General features: G+C 30.7%; 1 protein-coding gene and 3 long non-coding RNA genes across 6 annotated transcripts in view; 1 reads left to right on the top strand and 3 right to left on the bottom strand.

The window, feature by feature from the left end:
- LOC107366927 (uncharacterized) overlaps window positions 1-12,031 on the top strand; it is a 30,128-nt gene extending 18,097 nt beyond the window's left edge. Inside the window, exons 2-5 of the mRNA XM_015934573.3 lie at window positions 6,306-6,518; window positions 9,279-9,882; window positions 10,668-11,191; window positions 11,537-12,031. Coding sequence (XP_015790059.2) covers window positions 6,306-6,518; window positions 9,279-9,882; window positions 10,668-11,191; window positions 11,537-11,836 — 1,641 coding nt within the window. The 3' untranslated portion in view covers window positions 11,837-12,031. The remainder of the gene's footprint in view (window positions 1-6,305; window positions 6,519-9,278; window positions 9,883-10,667; window positions 11,192-11,536) is intronic.
- On the bottom strand, window positions 3,651-6,211 carry LOC107366936 (uncharacterized). Of its 3 annotated transcripts, none has more exons than XR_016199533.1 (5): window positions 6,027-6,159; window positions 5,203-5,900; window positions 4,059-5,101; window positions 3,938-3,994; window positions 3,651-3,881 (listed from the first exon to the last, which is right to left on the bottom strand). It is a non-coding gene; the product is annotated as an uncharacterized LOC107366936 (long non-coding RNA). The 3 variants fall into 3 exon arrangements; XR_016199531.1 differs by having other exon boundaries at window positions 3,651-3,865; XR_016199527.1 differs by lacking the exons at window positions 3,651-3,881; window positions 3,938-3,994 and having other exon boundaries at window positions 4,021-5,101; window positions 6,027-6,211.
- Window positions 6,863-9,088, bottom strand: LOC149094409 (uncharacterized). The gene is made up of 4 exons (XR_016199534.1): window positions 8,786-9,088; window positions 7,757-8,554; window positions 7,305-7,674; window positions 6,863-7,226 (listed from the first exon to the last, which is right to left on the bottom strand). It is a non-coding gene; the product is annotated as an uncharacterized LOC149094409 (long non-coding RNA).
- Window positions 11,905-16,828, bottom strand: LOC149094408 (uncharacterized). The gene is made up of 2 exons (XR_016199525.1): window positions 16,676-16,828; window positions 11,905-12,428 (listed from the first exon to the last, which is right to left on the bottom strand). It is a non-coding gene; the product is annotated as an uncharacterized LOC149094408 (long non-coding RNA).
- Between the last annotated feature and the right edge of the window lie 98 nt (window positions 16,829-16,926).

Genomic DNA, 16,926 nt, shown 5'->3' with positions numbered 1-16,926 from the left:
TTTTTCTGCATTTTTGTGTTTTTTTCACTTGCGAACACTTGGCACTACAAATCTCAGATTTCAATCATGAGCAGATCGTGGCACTATAAGCTCTCAAGGTTATTGAAGGCTATTTCTGTTATTTGACCTCTAAATGACATATGAAGGTCATTTTCTAAATAGCAAATTTTTCAAACTTATGAGCACTTTTACGTTTTAATAACTCATGCCGGCCAAAGGATAAGCATGTCTGCATAACGTTTGCTTGCTAAATCGCTTCTAGATAAAATCTTTCACCTATCCAACGGGCTAGGTTTTCGATTTGTATAGTTATAACGAATAATATCGATTTGATGATCTAAGTTGATATTTTTCTGCTCATAGAGAAACTCGATTTGCTCATTTTTCTGTAGAAAACTTTTTAAAATATTTTCTGTGAAGAGTTTTTTGCTTTGCTCAATCAATTATGAAACTTGCAACAAACCAATGAATCTCATGAGAAAATAGAAACTTTTCTCTTCCCTCTGATTACCATGCAAATATCAAGAGTTAACAATTTACTTTTTAGCTTGAATAATGAATCAATTTTGTTGTCTTAATAAACTTATTAACCGTTCAACGAAACTTTCCCAATCTCAACGAAAAATATCATATTTTATGATGAATGAAAGCCATTTGTTTCAACAACTTTTCTTGGGATTTTTTGCTTTACTTTTTTCATCACATTCAATATTATCAATTTCACTTTCAGGGAAAGCAAGAAGTGATTCTTTTCTTTCTCTGCTTACACTTTAAATTGACTCAAATTTCATGTGCAATTGCTGAGTAGGAATAATATCAATCTTTATTTGGGAGAAAACAGGAAAAAAAGTAAATGTTGATAAACAAAAGGAAAAGAGTTTCAATCACTTGAAACGATTTGAAATTGAAAAATCATTTCATTTGTTGTGAATAAATAATCATCTCAATCCATTATTACTTTGTTGAATGAGTTTTCATTGAACAAACCAATCGACTGTTTATCATCAACAGAAGCTAAAGTGATTCGAGTGAATGAGAAAAAGAAATGAAATTCTGTGTTCAAACAGAATCACCAAAAGTTATCATTGTCATGGAAATTGTCAAATAGCCAATGTCCTTTTATCATGAGAAGAACCTTTTTTACTGTCAGATTTTTTCCACTTTTTTTCTTCCAAATCAATTTCCTCAATCAGATTTTTGTATCCACTTTCATCAGGAGAAGAAAAAACGAAAAATAAGAAGAAAACTTGTGTTTTTTTTCTTCTTCCAAATATCATCATTTCTTTCTTTTCAATAGCAAAGGTAAACTGACAGAGAAGGAAAAGGACGATAATCATGATAACGAACGATAACGGATGATAACAATTGATGTTCATGTTGAGTCAAGTTTGCTTCAGCAAACAGAACATTATTAAACAATCAAATCACGCAAAATTTTTGCTGAAACGTTAAAGCTTTCTAAGTGAATGGTTTCGAGTTCCGGGTAAAAATCCAAATTAAATCAATTTCAATCAACAACAATCAGCTAAACAGTTGAACAGAACAAAAAGTAAACTGATTGTTGACTATCATTTCTGTTGGTTTTTCCGTTCAACAAACAAAAACAGAAGCAATGTTCATTTTTTTCGTTCAATTTTCATTTTCCATCAACTTCAACCTTTGAATTATTTTTACACAAATTGATCATTCCAAGTAATCATTTCATTCTTCAATTTATCCTTCAATTTCGCCTCAAATTCCAGCCTTAAATTTTTCTCAGCATTCTCTTAGCCTCAACATTTCTTCAAAGATTGCTTTTCTCATTAACATTTCTTCCAATGTTTTTGATCCATTATTTTGTCAATTAGCTCAACATTTTTGTTTTGATTGGATTCCAACAACTTCTTTAAAGATTGTTTCGTATCATATTCACGACAACGTTCAGCAACGAAGTAGAAGTTTCATCTTTTATTTTAGTAAATATCGAAATATGATGAACGAAGAACGCTTTAATATCGGCTTTGAATTTCGCTCTTCATTCCCTTAGCTTTAGTTTTCCATTCAATTTTCATCTCTTTTCTTATAAACATTTCTTTCGATGTTTTTGTTTGATCGTTTTGTCAATTAGTTCAAGATTTTTGTTTTTGATTTGAATCATTTCTGCAAAAGTGTTGAGTTCATATTCATGACAGCATTCAGAAGTTGAAGTTTGATCTTTTATTTTTGACTAAATGAAAAGGTCAGACAATGAGACTTTCAAGTTGAATGAATACAATGTAAACTGCAATTACAGATTTCAATTTAAACTTGCACTTTACCTTTTTTTCAAGAATCTTCTTGTCAGAACTATTTTCTCCCCTTGAAAAGCTCAGGGCTTACATGATTGAGTGTTCAATCATGAAACGTTTTTTTTGTCTTCTTCTTCTCCTTCGTTCCATAGCTGAAGAGAGCAAAAAAGGCAAGAAAAAAACTAAAAGTTCATCTTAATATGTTATCCCCTGAAAGCACATAAGTTATCATGGAGAAGACGATGATGAAGATGAAAATGAAGATGAAAAATGCTATTTATTCCCTGAGGCTTTCAATAGACAGAGTCAACCAAGCAAAAGGATGAAGAATGATGAGTTGATATCATTTTGTTTTCTTCATTTTTTTTCTTCTCTCTCTCTCTCTCTCTCTCCTTTATCCCAAAACCTTTTCATCATCATCTTTCACCAGATTTCATTTTCATTCATTTTATTACCTCCAACTTTTCAGGGTTTAACAATTTATTGATTTCGATTATTGGAAAAGCTAAAATAGTTAATGGTATTTATCATCAGTAACATATGATAAATGATGAGAGATGAGAAAAGATTTAGGAAAGAAATGGAAAAAAGACATTTCACTTTAACCCTTTTTGTTGATGCCAATGATTGTCTATCAATTCATTGAATCCTTTAATTAACTGAAAATGATTACAATTGCAATTGTGTTTTAAACTAAAACAAGTTAACATTCAAATTGACTTTTACCAATTTTTTTTGCTTCTTTACATTTGGGTTTTGGGTTTCACTTTGATTTCAACTATTAAGACTAATTTTATTCATTGGGAAACGACTGTTGATTCAATCTGTCATCTTAATATGCTAATGGTGATTAAATTGAGTCAACTTTGCTGATGAATGTAAAAACAATTAATTAAATTTGATTGAAAAGGTTCATGTTTTGAATTGAAATTAATTTTACTCGTTTCTTTAGTAAATTCAATCAGAAAAGCTTTCCTTTCGTACTTTTGCCATTCAAAAAGCATAACCAGGTTTTTGTTTTGTAAAGGCAAAAATTATCTCAGTTATCAAATATGGAAACAAAGAATCGAGAATCAGATAATGTTGATCTTATGGGAAGAAAGAAGACTGAAAATTCTGGTTTTATGATAATTGGAGGGAAAAGAATCTGTTTAACAGTATAAAAGAAACAACAATTTAAAGTAAATCATATTCCTTTGGAAAAGTAAATTTTGAAAAAGGAAATTTAGATTTACATAGAAACCTTATTAAGCTTGATAATCATCATTTTCATTTCATCTTCATCTTGCTCTTTCCCATTATAATAGCAATCTTCATCTTCTTGCCAATCATCATAATTTTGGTACATTTCAGGTTGAATTGAACATAACAAAAATGTATAAATCAAGTAGAATCACAATGTTTTTACTTTCATCTTTTTTGTTACCTTCATTAGCTTGGGTTTACCAGCTTACATTTTACTTGTAATTATGTTGTGAGACTTTAACTGCAATTTATTAAATCAATCAAATGAGCAAGTAACAACTGTACCAGAGTAACAATCAAGTGTGTAATGAGATTGAATAATGTTAACCATTACTTCAAGTTTCTCTTTTCACCTAAATTTGAATAAAACTGTACAATGTAATAATATTATGTATAACACCCTTCAAGTTTATCAATAACATTACCTGAAAGCTTGGTGTAAACTTGATTGTTTATTGCGCTTTGTTTCAGTCTCAATTAATCTGTTAAATTGATATAAGAGAAGACATTTGATTGTGGAAATTGAAATTTTCATGTTTAATTTACTTTTGATAAACATTGGCTTGCAATTTTATTCCAGGTTATCATTGTTGGTTAATTGAATATTTTACTTTGATCCTCATCTGGCAACTGCATTTGATTTGAATTTACCTTCTGTTTCCTCATCTTATTTGAATCAATTGTACTCGATGGTTTATTTTGATTAGCTTTAGTCAGCTTCATCATGATGATAATAGTAGTAATAAAAATAATCATTTCTTAAAAAATTTCTCCCTTCACCATTACATTGAAGGTTGGCTGAACTTGAAAAAGATTTGGAAGTTTGTTTGTGTAAATTTGGTGAAGCATAGTTTTTTGTTTGTCAAACGATTGCAAGATTCGAGTTTCTCTCTTCTTCTTTTTTTTAAATCAATGGAATGATGATGGTTGTAGTGATGATGATGATTATGGTAGTGGTGGTGTGGAAATGGAGATAAAAATCAATTTTGCAAGCTTGAAAATGATGGTTCTATCTTATGCTTGTTGTAAGCAAATTGAAAATGTAATAAAATGTTATTACTTTTAATAAGATTGTAACATTTTCAACGGCAAACAATCTTGGGTAATGAACAATCAGTAAACAAGATGAAAGGCTTTAATATGTATCATATTATATACGATGATAACGATTAAGTTGCTGATGGATACTGTATGCTATGTTTCACTAAATCTTAATTTACTTGCTTTTTTTGTTTGCTAACTGAACCATCATTTTATTCATGTACTGATAACAGTGTTGTACTGTTGTAGGTGAAAACAATTGTTTTAATTGTTTTTTCATGGTTGATTCATACTGTAGATCAGTTAGATGTCTGCTGAAGAAATGTGTTGCTTTGAAAAATCCAAATGATTGAGTCCGAGTAAACTTTGGGAAACATTGCTTAGTACAAGTTATTGTTGATTGTGTGCATTAAAACTCATCATCTTTACCATCCATCATCTATTGTAGTCATCTTCGTAATCCAGTTAGTAGCTGATCATGCAAGAGACTTCAAGAAAACGTTTGGTGGGTGGGCTTGGGAACAATAATAACAGGCATGCGGAATAATCTGGATAAGAAATGAAATGAAAACAATTGATAAGAGATTTTAATAAAAAGGATAAATCCATTCTGTGAAGGGTTGCAGATAAAAAGAGTGAAAAATATTACCATTTAAAGCTTGATGCTGTTTCATTCAGTCAGCTTTTCCTATTTTTGCGTTGTAACTTTTCATGATGATAATGTTGTTTTGTTGTTCTTGTTGGTGTATAAATGTTGCTGTTGTTGTTGTTACTTTGTTGAGGCACCAAAAAGATATTAATGATGGTGAAAACAATGGAATTAAATTAATGTTGCTACGATATTAAAAATAGAGGGAAAGAAAGGAGAAAGATGATGATGATGGTGATGAGAAATATCCTTCTTTTGTTCTTGGTTAAATGTTAAGATGAATGTTCAGATATATCCGATTGTTACAAGCATAACGAGACAAGGGAAAGCAAAATGAGGAAGAGACAATTTCTTAGCACAATCAATCCCAGTTTGAGTTAAACTCTTAAAGATATTTTTCTTTATCATCAGCCCAAATTCACGCCTCCATCATTTTTTGTTCAATTTTCCCTGCTTTCTCCAACATTTGGCTTGACTATTTTAATCTTTATCTTTTCCTTTTGACCTTACCAGCCATTTTAATCGATAACTTGTGAGTTTATAACAACATTGATTCAAGGGAAACAAGAAACTTTCAATACCCTTAAGCCATAAATCATTAGACAATACATGATGGTTTGAAAAGAATCAGTAAAACCAGATCTTGTTCCAGCTTGTTTTGGCTTGTTTAACGGGCACATTTTGGTTTTGTATCCAAGCTATGTTGATAGAAACAATCAGCAACACAATTATAGAGTTATAGAATTAAATAAATAGTCATGTAAAAGGTCAACAAACTTGACCAAAAGCAAATAGCATTTACTAAAAAAACAAACAATACTTACCTAATAAATAAATGGAAAGTCCATCTAAAAAAGTAAAATAAACCTTAAGACGCAATTAAGTTTACACAGCTGAATGGGTTAATGAAACGACCGTTTGGCAACATCTTTAAATTATTGTAATAGTTAATGTACATTACAATAGATGGCTTTAGATTGTTTTCATTTTCAATTGGCCCTTCAGTTTGGCTAATTGTTTACTTACTCTTGAAAGTGTTATTTTTATTTTGCTTGTTCATCCAATTGATTATAATGTATTGTTATTTTAATTGTTAATTATAGGGGATACGTTATGGTGTAGCTCCAATTGGTTCACTTCGGTGGTCATCAACTCAACCCATTTGGGTTGATTCAGCTTATTGTGATGCAAAGAGTCAAAAAAGAGCAACCAAATTTGGTCCTTCTTGCTTTCAAATTAACCCTTATACCAAAAAATATCAAGGATCAGAAGATTGTCTTTTTTTGAATGTTTGGACACCAACATTAAATGACTCGGTAAGTATATTATAATACTTTAATACCTTTTCTCTCAATTAAAACAAATTGAACATATTACTTTTTTTCCCAGCCATTTACCATTAGTGAATAATTAAATTTTTTGGTTTTGTTAATCGATAAATGATCAATTAGACTAGAGAATGAGATTTATTGTTGTATGATGATTAAGAAGATGGTTGGATTACCAAAAGTGCAACAAAAATCAAACATTTAATCAGGCGAAATTTTGTTATTGAACAACGTTTTGCGATTATTAGTTGGATCATTATTGGGTCTTTATCCTCTCTTTTTTTATGGTTATCTGAGCATTCAGGAGACACATGATGATAATAGCTAAAGTAGTTTTGATAGTAGTATTAGCAGTAGTAAAAGTAAGTTTCATTCAATTGTATTCTGAATCAATTGTGGCATGAAAATCATTTGACAAAATAATTTATCAAATGAATTCAAGTGAATATAATGCGACTCTCAAAGATGAATTATCATGAAACTACACTGCTCCTTAATCATAATCTGCTTGCTTGTTGATTATTCACCAAAGATTTTGGTTAACCAGAAAGATCTGCAAAGATTATACTCAAGTTGAGTAAAACACATTTGAGCGAAAAAGATTTAAACGTTTCCACGAAAAAGTTAACCAACATCGTCCATATCAGCATTAGCTCTTGGATCTTATTCGAGCTGTTCTTTGATCGTCATTAGATGCTAAAGAATGATAAAAATTATTAAAAGTAATTCTATTAAAAAACGAATAAGATATTCGGAATCAGCATGTAAAGTTACCTTTAAAATATTTGTTCATGAGGATTGTTAAAGAGGCGATTTTCCCGATTCATTTGCAGATCCTCTTTATTTAGATGTTTAAAATGTTTACAGCAGCACTGCTGTTGTAGATGATTATTGATCGTAACCTAGAGTTATCTTTGCATGTTGTGTGATATGAAGCTTTACAGTCGATGTTTGCAACAAATTTCAATATAATTTGTGTTGATCATTTTGTTTGCAGCTAAGATTCAGTGGAAATATTAACAAGAACCAAGAGTATTCACTGTAATTTCAGCAAGTAGATGAAGTAAGTTTGAATCTCCCAGCATGTTAATCTAATTTATTTTGATTCCTTTTTCCTTCCGTGTAAGACTTGTACAAGGTAAATCTAAAAGAAAGAAAATAAAGAAGTGGTTAAACTGTCAAAATCATTTTATTCAGTAGTGAATGATGTAAGGTTAAATACTTACTTACTCGAATAAATTGTCTTTCCATACAAATATAAAATACTTGTCAAAAAATATGAACGCTATTTTGTTGGTTGAGTTTAAAACAGATTGATTGATTTGATTTGCATTCTCTTAGAGTCAACAAACAACGATTATTTTGATTAGGGAATGGAATTTGATTAATCCGTAAGAGAATGGAAACAAATCCAAGATTAATGCATCTAACTAGGGAAGGTTAAGGTTTACTCAAGTTTTAAGTTGCTTTTGAAGATTGGTGTGTTTAAGTTGATCCATACAAGCTTACAACTTAACGAAATATAACTGTAACATGTTTAAGAATGAAAACTACGAAATCGACGAAATAAGAAATAGGATTTCCAGCTTGTTTCAAGAAGTTAAAGTAAAGATTGGAAAAGATGAAAAGGCAAAAGAAGACGAAGAAAATTAAAGACAAAATGAGAACTTTTTTCCTTTTTTTTCTCAGGTATTAATCCAATGATGGATAGGGTAAAACAACTTTTTTCATCAACTGCGAAAAACTTGAACAAGATTCTTCAAGAATTGGTAGTAATATGAAAAAATGAGAGAATAGCTTTGTTATCCATAGAAAGCATATGATGATTATGATCATCATGAGGATAGAGATAAAGATGGAAGAATTTGATTCTCCTTGAATTACTGTATCGGCAGAAACAAAAAATATTGCCCAATATTAGCCTTGTGTAACAAAGATGAATGTTTTCTATATGAATCAACCCAGGCTTGGAAAAGAATGATGAAGAAGGAACTGTCCATTTTTTAAGGGTGAATCTTTCTGGGCTAAGAAGAAAAGGATAAATATAATAAATAAAAAACATTAGTGAAGATGTTGAAGAAAGGAAAGAGTGAAAAAAGCAGAGAAAGTTACAGGCACAAAAGATGACTTCACAATAACACAAAAAATGGTGAAAGTGTAAACTGTAAACTGATGTAAGATAGACCAAGAAAGTTGACGATTTTTTATAATCAATCCATTGAAGATCAAAATAGTTGAAAATGGTTAAAACTTACCTTGAGGTTGAATCCTTTGCCACTTTCAATTCACTTGACGTATTATGATCGTGGAAAGATAAATGAGGTTTTAGATGGAGGCATTTTGAAGGCTGGAAGTCAAGGAAATCATTGTTTTTCAATTAAACACTCAAGTTGAACTGATAATGTCCAGTTGGTCTTTTAGTCTATAGTATCAGGAATAATAAATGGTTAGTTAGATAATAAAAACTACTGTTTATTATATGTTTATTAACCAAAGTAGATCAACATAATCAATATTATTCAAATGAACTGCATAAGTAAGCAAGCTTTAACCGCGAAATTTTCCTCTATTATTATGTAACACTAGATGGCGACTTGCATAGATTTGCATTCGCTTGATTAATGTTGATAGCTTACAACTTTTTTTTCACTTGTCTTGTGTTAACCTTTAATTGACAGTGATTTGTGACAATATTTAGTTTTTAAACACCTTTTATAATGAATTTAATTTCCTTCTTTTGTTCTCCAGGCTAATTTGAATGTCATGGTCTGGGTCCATGGAGGATTCCTGCAATTTGGAAGTGGTCATGATCCTGGGTTACGTCCTTCTGCACATCTAGCTGTTTCAATGAACACGGTTTTTGTCTCATTAAATTATCGTTTATATGCCTTAGGATTTTTGAATCTTGCTGATTTACCAAGTGTCAGAGCTAATGATTTAAAATCAATTACTGGCAACTATGGTTTATCTGATCAACTGGTTGCTCTTCAATGGATTCAACGTAATATTGCCAAATTTGGGGGATCACCTCAAAAGATAATTACCTTTGGTCCAGATGCTGGTGCTGCATCCATTTTGGCTCATCTTACCAACCCAAAGGCTTCTCAGTATATTTCCAAAGCATGGTTAATTGGTCCAACGTTGTTTCTCAATCGTACAGCTGACTCTTTAAACCACATTCAACATTTTGTGAATCGGACTGGATGTGAGAATATCGATTGCTTGAGAAACTTGTCTCCTGAAAAGATAACACAATGTTGGCTTGGAGATAATGACCCATCATTTAGGATTATTGATCAAAATGATTTACCTATCATAGGTATCTATCCTGAACAACTTATCCATGTTGATGGTAAGAGGAAAGCTTCTCATTTCCTATTTCATTTGAATAAATGTCCTCATCAAACTCCATGTTTAATGAGCGGAATCACACTCTTCCATTTCTTAAAATTCAATTGATTAGATGGCCATTTTGCTCAATTGTTATTCTCTTTTTTTCCCAGTATCATTATTTTATTACTCTTGGTCGTGAAAAGATGGAAATAATAATAGGCTAAAGAGTGTCGTAATGATGGTTATTCTGGATAATATTAAAGGGATTTCTTCCCTGTAAATGATAAGAATCACTTGATTGCAACCTTTTCTTATCTCTTTTTTCCTTCCTTGGCTTACCTTTCTTTCATTTTGGATCATTTTTTCCTTCATCATTTTCTTTCTTGTTAGCAAAAACTCAGAGACTTTGAACTCTGGATTCGGAAGTGGTAAGATGACAATAGATAGCAATTGATTAGCTCTCGACAGTTTCCTGGATCCGTTTTTGCTGTAGATTGGATTAACGAAAAAAGGATGTTATTATCTTCCTCATTTTCTTCTCTCATCACTATGATTATTATCAACTAGAATCATTTCCATTATCTGTACAGGCAAAAAAGGAACCAGCATTAGATTACAAATTACCTCTGATTAACACTAATAATAGTTAATGAACACGATTTACGTTTTCGAAACTTGATGAAGAGAAATGTGATTCTGACATAATAATGGTGTAAATAATATTCATACTCGTAATTAATAATCATAATCAAACCTTTCTATTAATCGATTCTCCCCTTATTTTGTTTATTTATTTCAATTTAGGTTCATTAATTACGGACTGGTTACCTTTCAATAAGATGGAATCCATCAATCAAGTTCCCTTGTTGGTTGGAACTGCAGCTCAATCAATTGAACTCTGGCCTGGCATTGAACAACTACGTAATTGGACTTGGAATGAGTACAAGAAATATGTGACAACGAGCTTGGACAGTTTTGGTCCTAATTTAGCCGAATTAACATTACAACTTTATCCGATTCCCGAAAAATCAACACCAGAAAGTAACACAACCGAAAGTGAATTATACTTAGCGCAATACAATTCCAGCTATAATAATGATAGTAACACTATTAATAGCAATAATATCAATCCTAATAATCTTAGTATTAATAGTAATAACAATATTAACACTAGTAATGAGAATAATTTAACACCAGAATTATTATATGCAACAATGGTTTCTGATATTAGACAAAATTGTCCAGTAGATGCTGTTTTTGAGCAATTATCCAAAAAATGGAAAAATAATATTTATCGTTATATAAGTTCTGGTGAACCTTCGTGCCCTGTAAGTATCTCAGTTAATTTAATATCTTTTTTCAGTTTACTAATCAAATCTCTCAATCCGGTTACTATCCAATATAATTATCAATATAATCAAATATAGCAAAAAAAGGTTCATTGATGGATTCAATTAGGTTCACTCTAATTGATTACAAGTAAAACTTTTGTTATCAAATTAGACATCATTAATTGAGTTATACTGTTAGGATTTTTTGTCTAATTTGGTTAATCATTATATAATTTGATGTATTGATAGTTCATTATTGGTTGTAATGATGATGTTAGCTTTTTGTGACACCAATTTATCTCTATTGATGTTTAATTTTATCATTATTGTTTGTCTTTACAGATTCGTGTTTATGAATATGAGAGTCAATTCAGTTTCCATTTATGGGATGCAATTGTATTCTTTGATACAATTAACCAATTCATTCATCATCCAAGCTCTGATGATCTTAATTATCGTGATATTGTTCAAGAAATGGTTAAAAATTTTGTTACAAATAACAGACAACTTCTCCCTAAACCTTATCCAGAATCAGTTTCTATCCTATCAGTAATTAATCAAACAACTGTACCATCTTATTCAATGGAAAGATGTAAATTCTGGAAAAAACAAGGATTGAATTCATATGTTTGGACTGGCTAATCATGAAATAATTTCAATCTTCACCATCGCCATTCATTTGTTTTTATTATGTTTAAATAATCTTTCTGTTATGTTTCTAATTTTCATTTATTGTACAGTTGAAACTCTCGTACATTGTACATCAAATCATGTAACAATAAAAAGGAAACAAATTTTTGTAATATAATGATTAAAATAAACTCTTTCTCCATTTAATTTTACAATTTAACGTTACACTTACTATTGAATTTTTCCTGGATGCTCCGAAAAAATAATTTGAAGACTGAATAAGAATTAAATGGTTGACGAAAACAGAGAAATGTAGGTTTGATAGAACCAGAATAATCACCAAAATTATGATTTTGTACTTAAATAGTAACTTAGTTAAGCTAATTAAGACAAGAATTAGCATTGTTATTTTATGTTTGAGATGTGCTGTTGAAAGATTTGGAAAGACATCGTCCAAGAAGCTCTTTTAATTTTCCTTTAGTTTTAGCAATATTAACGTTATTAGAAGCAGCTTGTCCACTAACCAAAGCAATAAACAATTCATGCATGTATTCGGATATTTTTTGACATTCCTTGTTCACGTTTGTTAGCTTTTGAGCTAAAGCTATTGAATGAATACAATTTGATTAAAGCAATCAACTAATTGATGGTTGTTAATAAAAAGACACAATCAACACTATTGTCAAATTTATTCACAAATTGACATAAATAGGCAAAAACTGGTGAAAATTAATTTCTTTCAATTTAGACTCTGTCGGTTTGTGTGAACATAAAAGCTGAGTCCATTTGTGTGATTTAAAATTTCGCTGGTGAACAGTTTTCGAGAAAATCCATATCAAAGTTTAAACTTAAATCACCTTTTGTACAATTACGGAAGCGGATTTTTTCATGAAACTTAATTTCACTGGTATAACTTTTGTTGGTCAATCATAATAGGTACTTATTTTGGGAAATAGAACTTTTCTTTTTCTGCAAAGTAGATTAGTTCGATTTATAGCTAAACCGATCGCTTTCTGCGACAGTAAGGGTTAGTCAGCTGAAACTTATTATGCGTCTGTAAATATCATTGTTTCAAATCATGGATTGAATGCTTTCAACAATTCATCAACAGTTCTCTTGGTTTTGGCCATTGGCCTTAAAACGTTTTGCCTCAAAATTTCGATCATGGTAGCACCTACAGTTATTATTCTTTCACCAATTCAATTCTTAGCTAATTAATAATCTGATTCAATTTAATAAACTTCCATTAGTGCGCTTGGGTCTTGGTTTTTGGGTTGTAAATGTACAAGCAACATCTTGATTTTGCACGATAGTCTTAAAACTCTGAGTCTCGATATTTCGAGAAGAGTATCAACTACAGTCATTATTCTTTGACCAAACATTAGATTTTAGAATGGGCTATAATTTCTAGAAATATTAGATGATTCTAGATTCTGCAAAGTTAGTTATAATGGCATTGTATATTTATGTTGCCAGATATGTTTCTTTATTTTTAAAGGCAAATCTTATTGCATGTTTGGAGGATATGCATTGCATTATATAACTAATTAGCTTGGATTTCTTTGAAAATTCAGTCATATTTTATCATAGCCCATAATTAAATCTAATGTTCATCAAAGAATGGTGATTGTAGGTGAAGCCATTCTTGAAATATCGAGGCTCAAAGTTTTAGGGCCAATGGCCAAAATCAAGAGAGCTGTTGATTAATTGCAAAAAATATTCAATTCATGATGTGAGCCAGCAATTTTTATGGACTTGTAATAAGTTTAGGCTCTCTAACCCTTACGGTCATAGAAAGAGGTCGGTTTATGAGAAAATCGAGTTGGATCTGTTTTACAGACACGGGAAATGTTATTTGGCAAAAAAAGACCATTTTCTGGTTGCTCATCAAAAGTTGCAACAGTAAAATGAGTTTTACGAAAAAAACTACTTCTATTGTGGAACAAAAAGGCCTCAATTTTGACCTCGATTTTCTTAAAAACTGTCCCTCATATGAATTATTTAGTAGTACCAATGGACTCAGTTTTTATGCCCCTACAAATCCACCAAGTCTCAACTCTTTACTCAAATTTTCGAGTCTTTTGCAGTAATTTTTGCATTTCATTTGCAGGTTTAACCAGAAAATTGCTTCATTTACCAAGAAATGGGTTGAGATGAGTTTCTTTTGTTAAATGAGTTGTTGCTTGTACATTTAGATTCAAAATATCATGGTTCGAATGCGTTAATGTAAATTTATTATATTGAATTGAATTATTAATTAGTAGAGAATCAAATTAGTGAAAGAATAATGACTGTAGGTGCTACCATACTCGAAATATCGAGGTTCAAAGTTTCAAGCCCAATGGCCAAAATCACAGAGAACTGTCAATAAATTGTTAAATGCATTCAATCCATGATATCAAGTAACAATTTGCATGGACTTGTAATAATTTTCGACTCTCTAAGTCTTGCGGTCGTAGAAAGAGGTCGGTTTAAGTTAAAATCGAACTAATCTGTTTTATTTTTAGCATAAAATTTTATTTCCCGAAATAATTACATTTTATGGTTTATCATTTAAAGCTACACCAGCAAAATAAATCTTGAAGCAAAATCTGCTTCCATAAACGTACAAAGAGCGATCAAAGTTTCAACTTCGAACACGATTTTCTCGAAACTTGTGATTCAGAGAAACTATTTAACTACCCAAATGAGCACAGTTTTTATGCCCCTTCAAACTGATAGAGTTTAAATTTGGAAGAAATCAATTCTTACCCTGTTTTCACACAATAAAATAATGGTTTGTGCATAAAAGTAACTATTGTGTCTTGTTAAATGTTTATGCAAACCCAAATCTTATGCATTACAACGATTTCATTATTAAACGAATCAATTCAGATTTCATTCAGTATTAAGTCATATAATATCATAGTCCATAATGAAATCTAATGTTCAGTCGAAGAATGGTTATTGATAGAGGTTTTATTCTCGAAATATCGAGGCTCAAAGTTTGGCGTCCAATGGTCGAAATCAAGAGAACTATTTGTAGATTTTAAAAAAATTTCATTAAATGATGTGTGTTAATAACTTTTATGAACCGATACTAAGTTTCAGTTTTCTTACTCTTATGGTCACAGAAATAAATCGGTTTGTGTAAAAATCGAACTGATCTAATTTATTTTGAACAGAAAATTTTATTTCCCGAAATAAGTACAGTTTATCGTTGATCACCAAAAATTATTCCAGGGAAATGAGTTTCGTGAAAAAATCTACTTCCATAAATGCATAAAAAGCGGTCAAAGTTTCAACTTCGAATTCGATTTTCTCGAAAACTATAGATCAGAGAGATTTTTAAAGCACACAGACGTGTGCAGTTTCTATGTCCCTACAAATCGGTAGAGTTTAAATTCTGAAGAAATTAGTTCTTACTCTGTTTTCACCTAATAAAATAACTATTTGTGCATAAAAGTGACAATTGTGTCTTTCTAGCTTACTTTAAACACTTTAATGGTTAAACTGTTTAATTAATCAATACATAACTATTCTAGAATTCAGTTTATTCTATCAATTCAGTTGATTGCTTTAAATTCTACTCTCTAACTCTTACGGTCACTGAATACGGGATGTTTAATCTGAAAACTGAAGTGATCTGTAGCACAGAAGTAGAAAATCAATTGATTCCTTATTAAACCATATTGCATACTCTACCCATTATAAGCTTGATATTACATGATTTATTGCATTCGGAATCTTAGGTCGCTTCAACTATTGTCTTTTTATTCAGGTCGAAGCTTTCCGTTTGAGCTAGCCAATGTGTTCATATCCAAACCAACTTATTTTATTAGCTAAAACTTACAGTTTGTTAGATCCAAATCATATTGAAAGAAAGCATCTTAAAAATATTACAAATATTAATAAAGTAAATATAAAGTGAAAATTTGACTAGATCCAATTTTTCTTTTCTATTCAACCTTATTATCCAATCTAATTACCAATCTAATTGTATTCTAACTCCCAATAAGATCTCAAATATACAATGTAGTAGTCCCTCAATTGTCTGCAAAAAGATTTTGAATTGCTGGTGACTATTTAAACACTCAAAAGTTCGCAATCAATCCTCGCAAGATCATTCAAGTGGTTTTTGAAAATCAAATTGACACAGAATTGAATCGAAACAGAAATGCAATGCATTTTCAATTGGACGATTTAGAACTTTTGCTTGTGCTAATATATTGACAATCGTTTCAATTGTATTTGCTGTTCTCACTGCACCTTTATCATATTTTTCTTTCAAGTTGTTCAAGAATATAAAAGAGCCGTATCTTCAGTGTTGGAGCTAAAGGTCCAGGTGAAAATAGGGAATCGATTAAATAACAAGTTGCTTCGAATGTACAAAGTTTACTCAATGAATGCCTCCCTCTTCTTTTCAGGCATTTTAATCATTTTGCCCTGCATTCAAAACTATACAAAAGTTGACCTGAGAACTTTAACTTTTGATGTTCCACCGCAAGAAATATTGACCAAAGCTTCAGTCACAGTTTCAGTCGATGCCGTTGTTTATTATAGAGTGAATAATTCAACCATATCAATAGAGAACGTTGAAAATGCTCATCATTCAACGCGATTGCTGACTCAAACAAACTTACGGGATAAGTTTAAACTTCAACCTTGATCTCCTCGAAAAATATCGCTCAGAGTAATTTTTAAATGGCACAAATGGACTCAGTTTTTATGTCCCTACAAACTAACAGAGTCTGAATTGGAAAGAAATTCATTTTCACCCGTTTTTGTAGAATTGTGTCAGTTTGTGTATAAATGTGACGATTGTGTCTTTTTAGTAACAACCCGAATTAATGAAAAAGGAATGAAACTTACCGTTTTGACAGTGAGAGATGTCCATAAGAAACAAGATTAGTAATAAAGACAATTTGAATCTCATTTTGAATGAATTGAACACTTCAACAACTTTTAATGGTTTAACTTTTAAGCTAATTCAGATTGTTTCTTATACCGACTGGTAATTTAAATATTAGATTACAATTGATCCGACTTTTTTATTTCAATATGGTGTGAATAAAAATGAAATATTAAGAATTGAATTACCTGCCTTATGTGAGAAACTATAC

The sequence above is a fragment of the Tetranychus urticae genome, chromosome 1 (assembly GCF_039701765.1).
Source record: "Tetranychus urticae isolate SD_2017Ah chromosome 1, NJAU_TeUrti_SD_1.0, whole genome shotgun sequence".
Taxonomy (NCBI): domain Eukaryota; kingdom Metazoa; phylum Arthropoda; class Arachnida; order Trombidiformes; family Tetranychidae; genus Tetranychus; species Tetranychus urticae.
The sequence above is the reverse complement of the archived record's forward strand: the minus strand, read 5'-3'. Positions and strand labels throughout refer to the sequence as shown.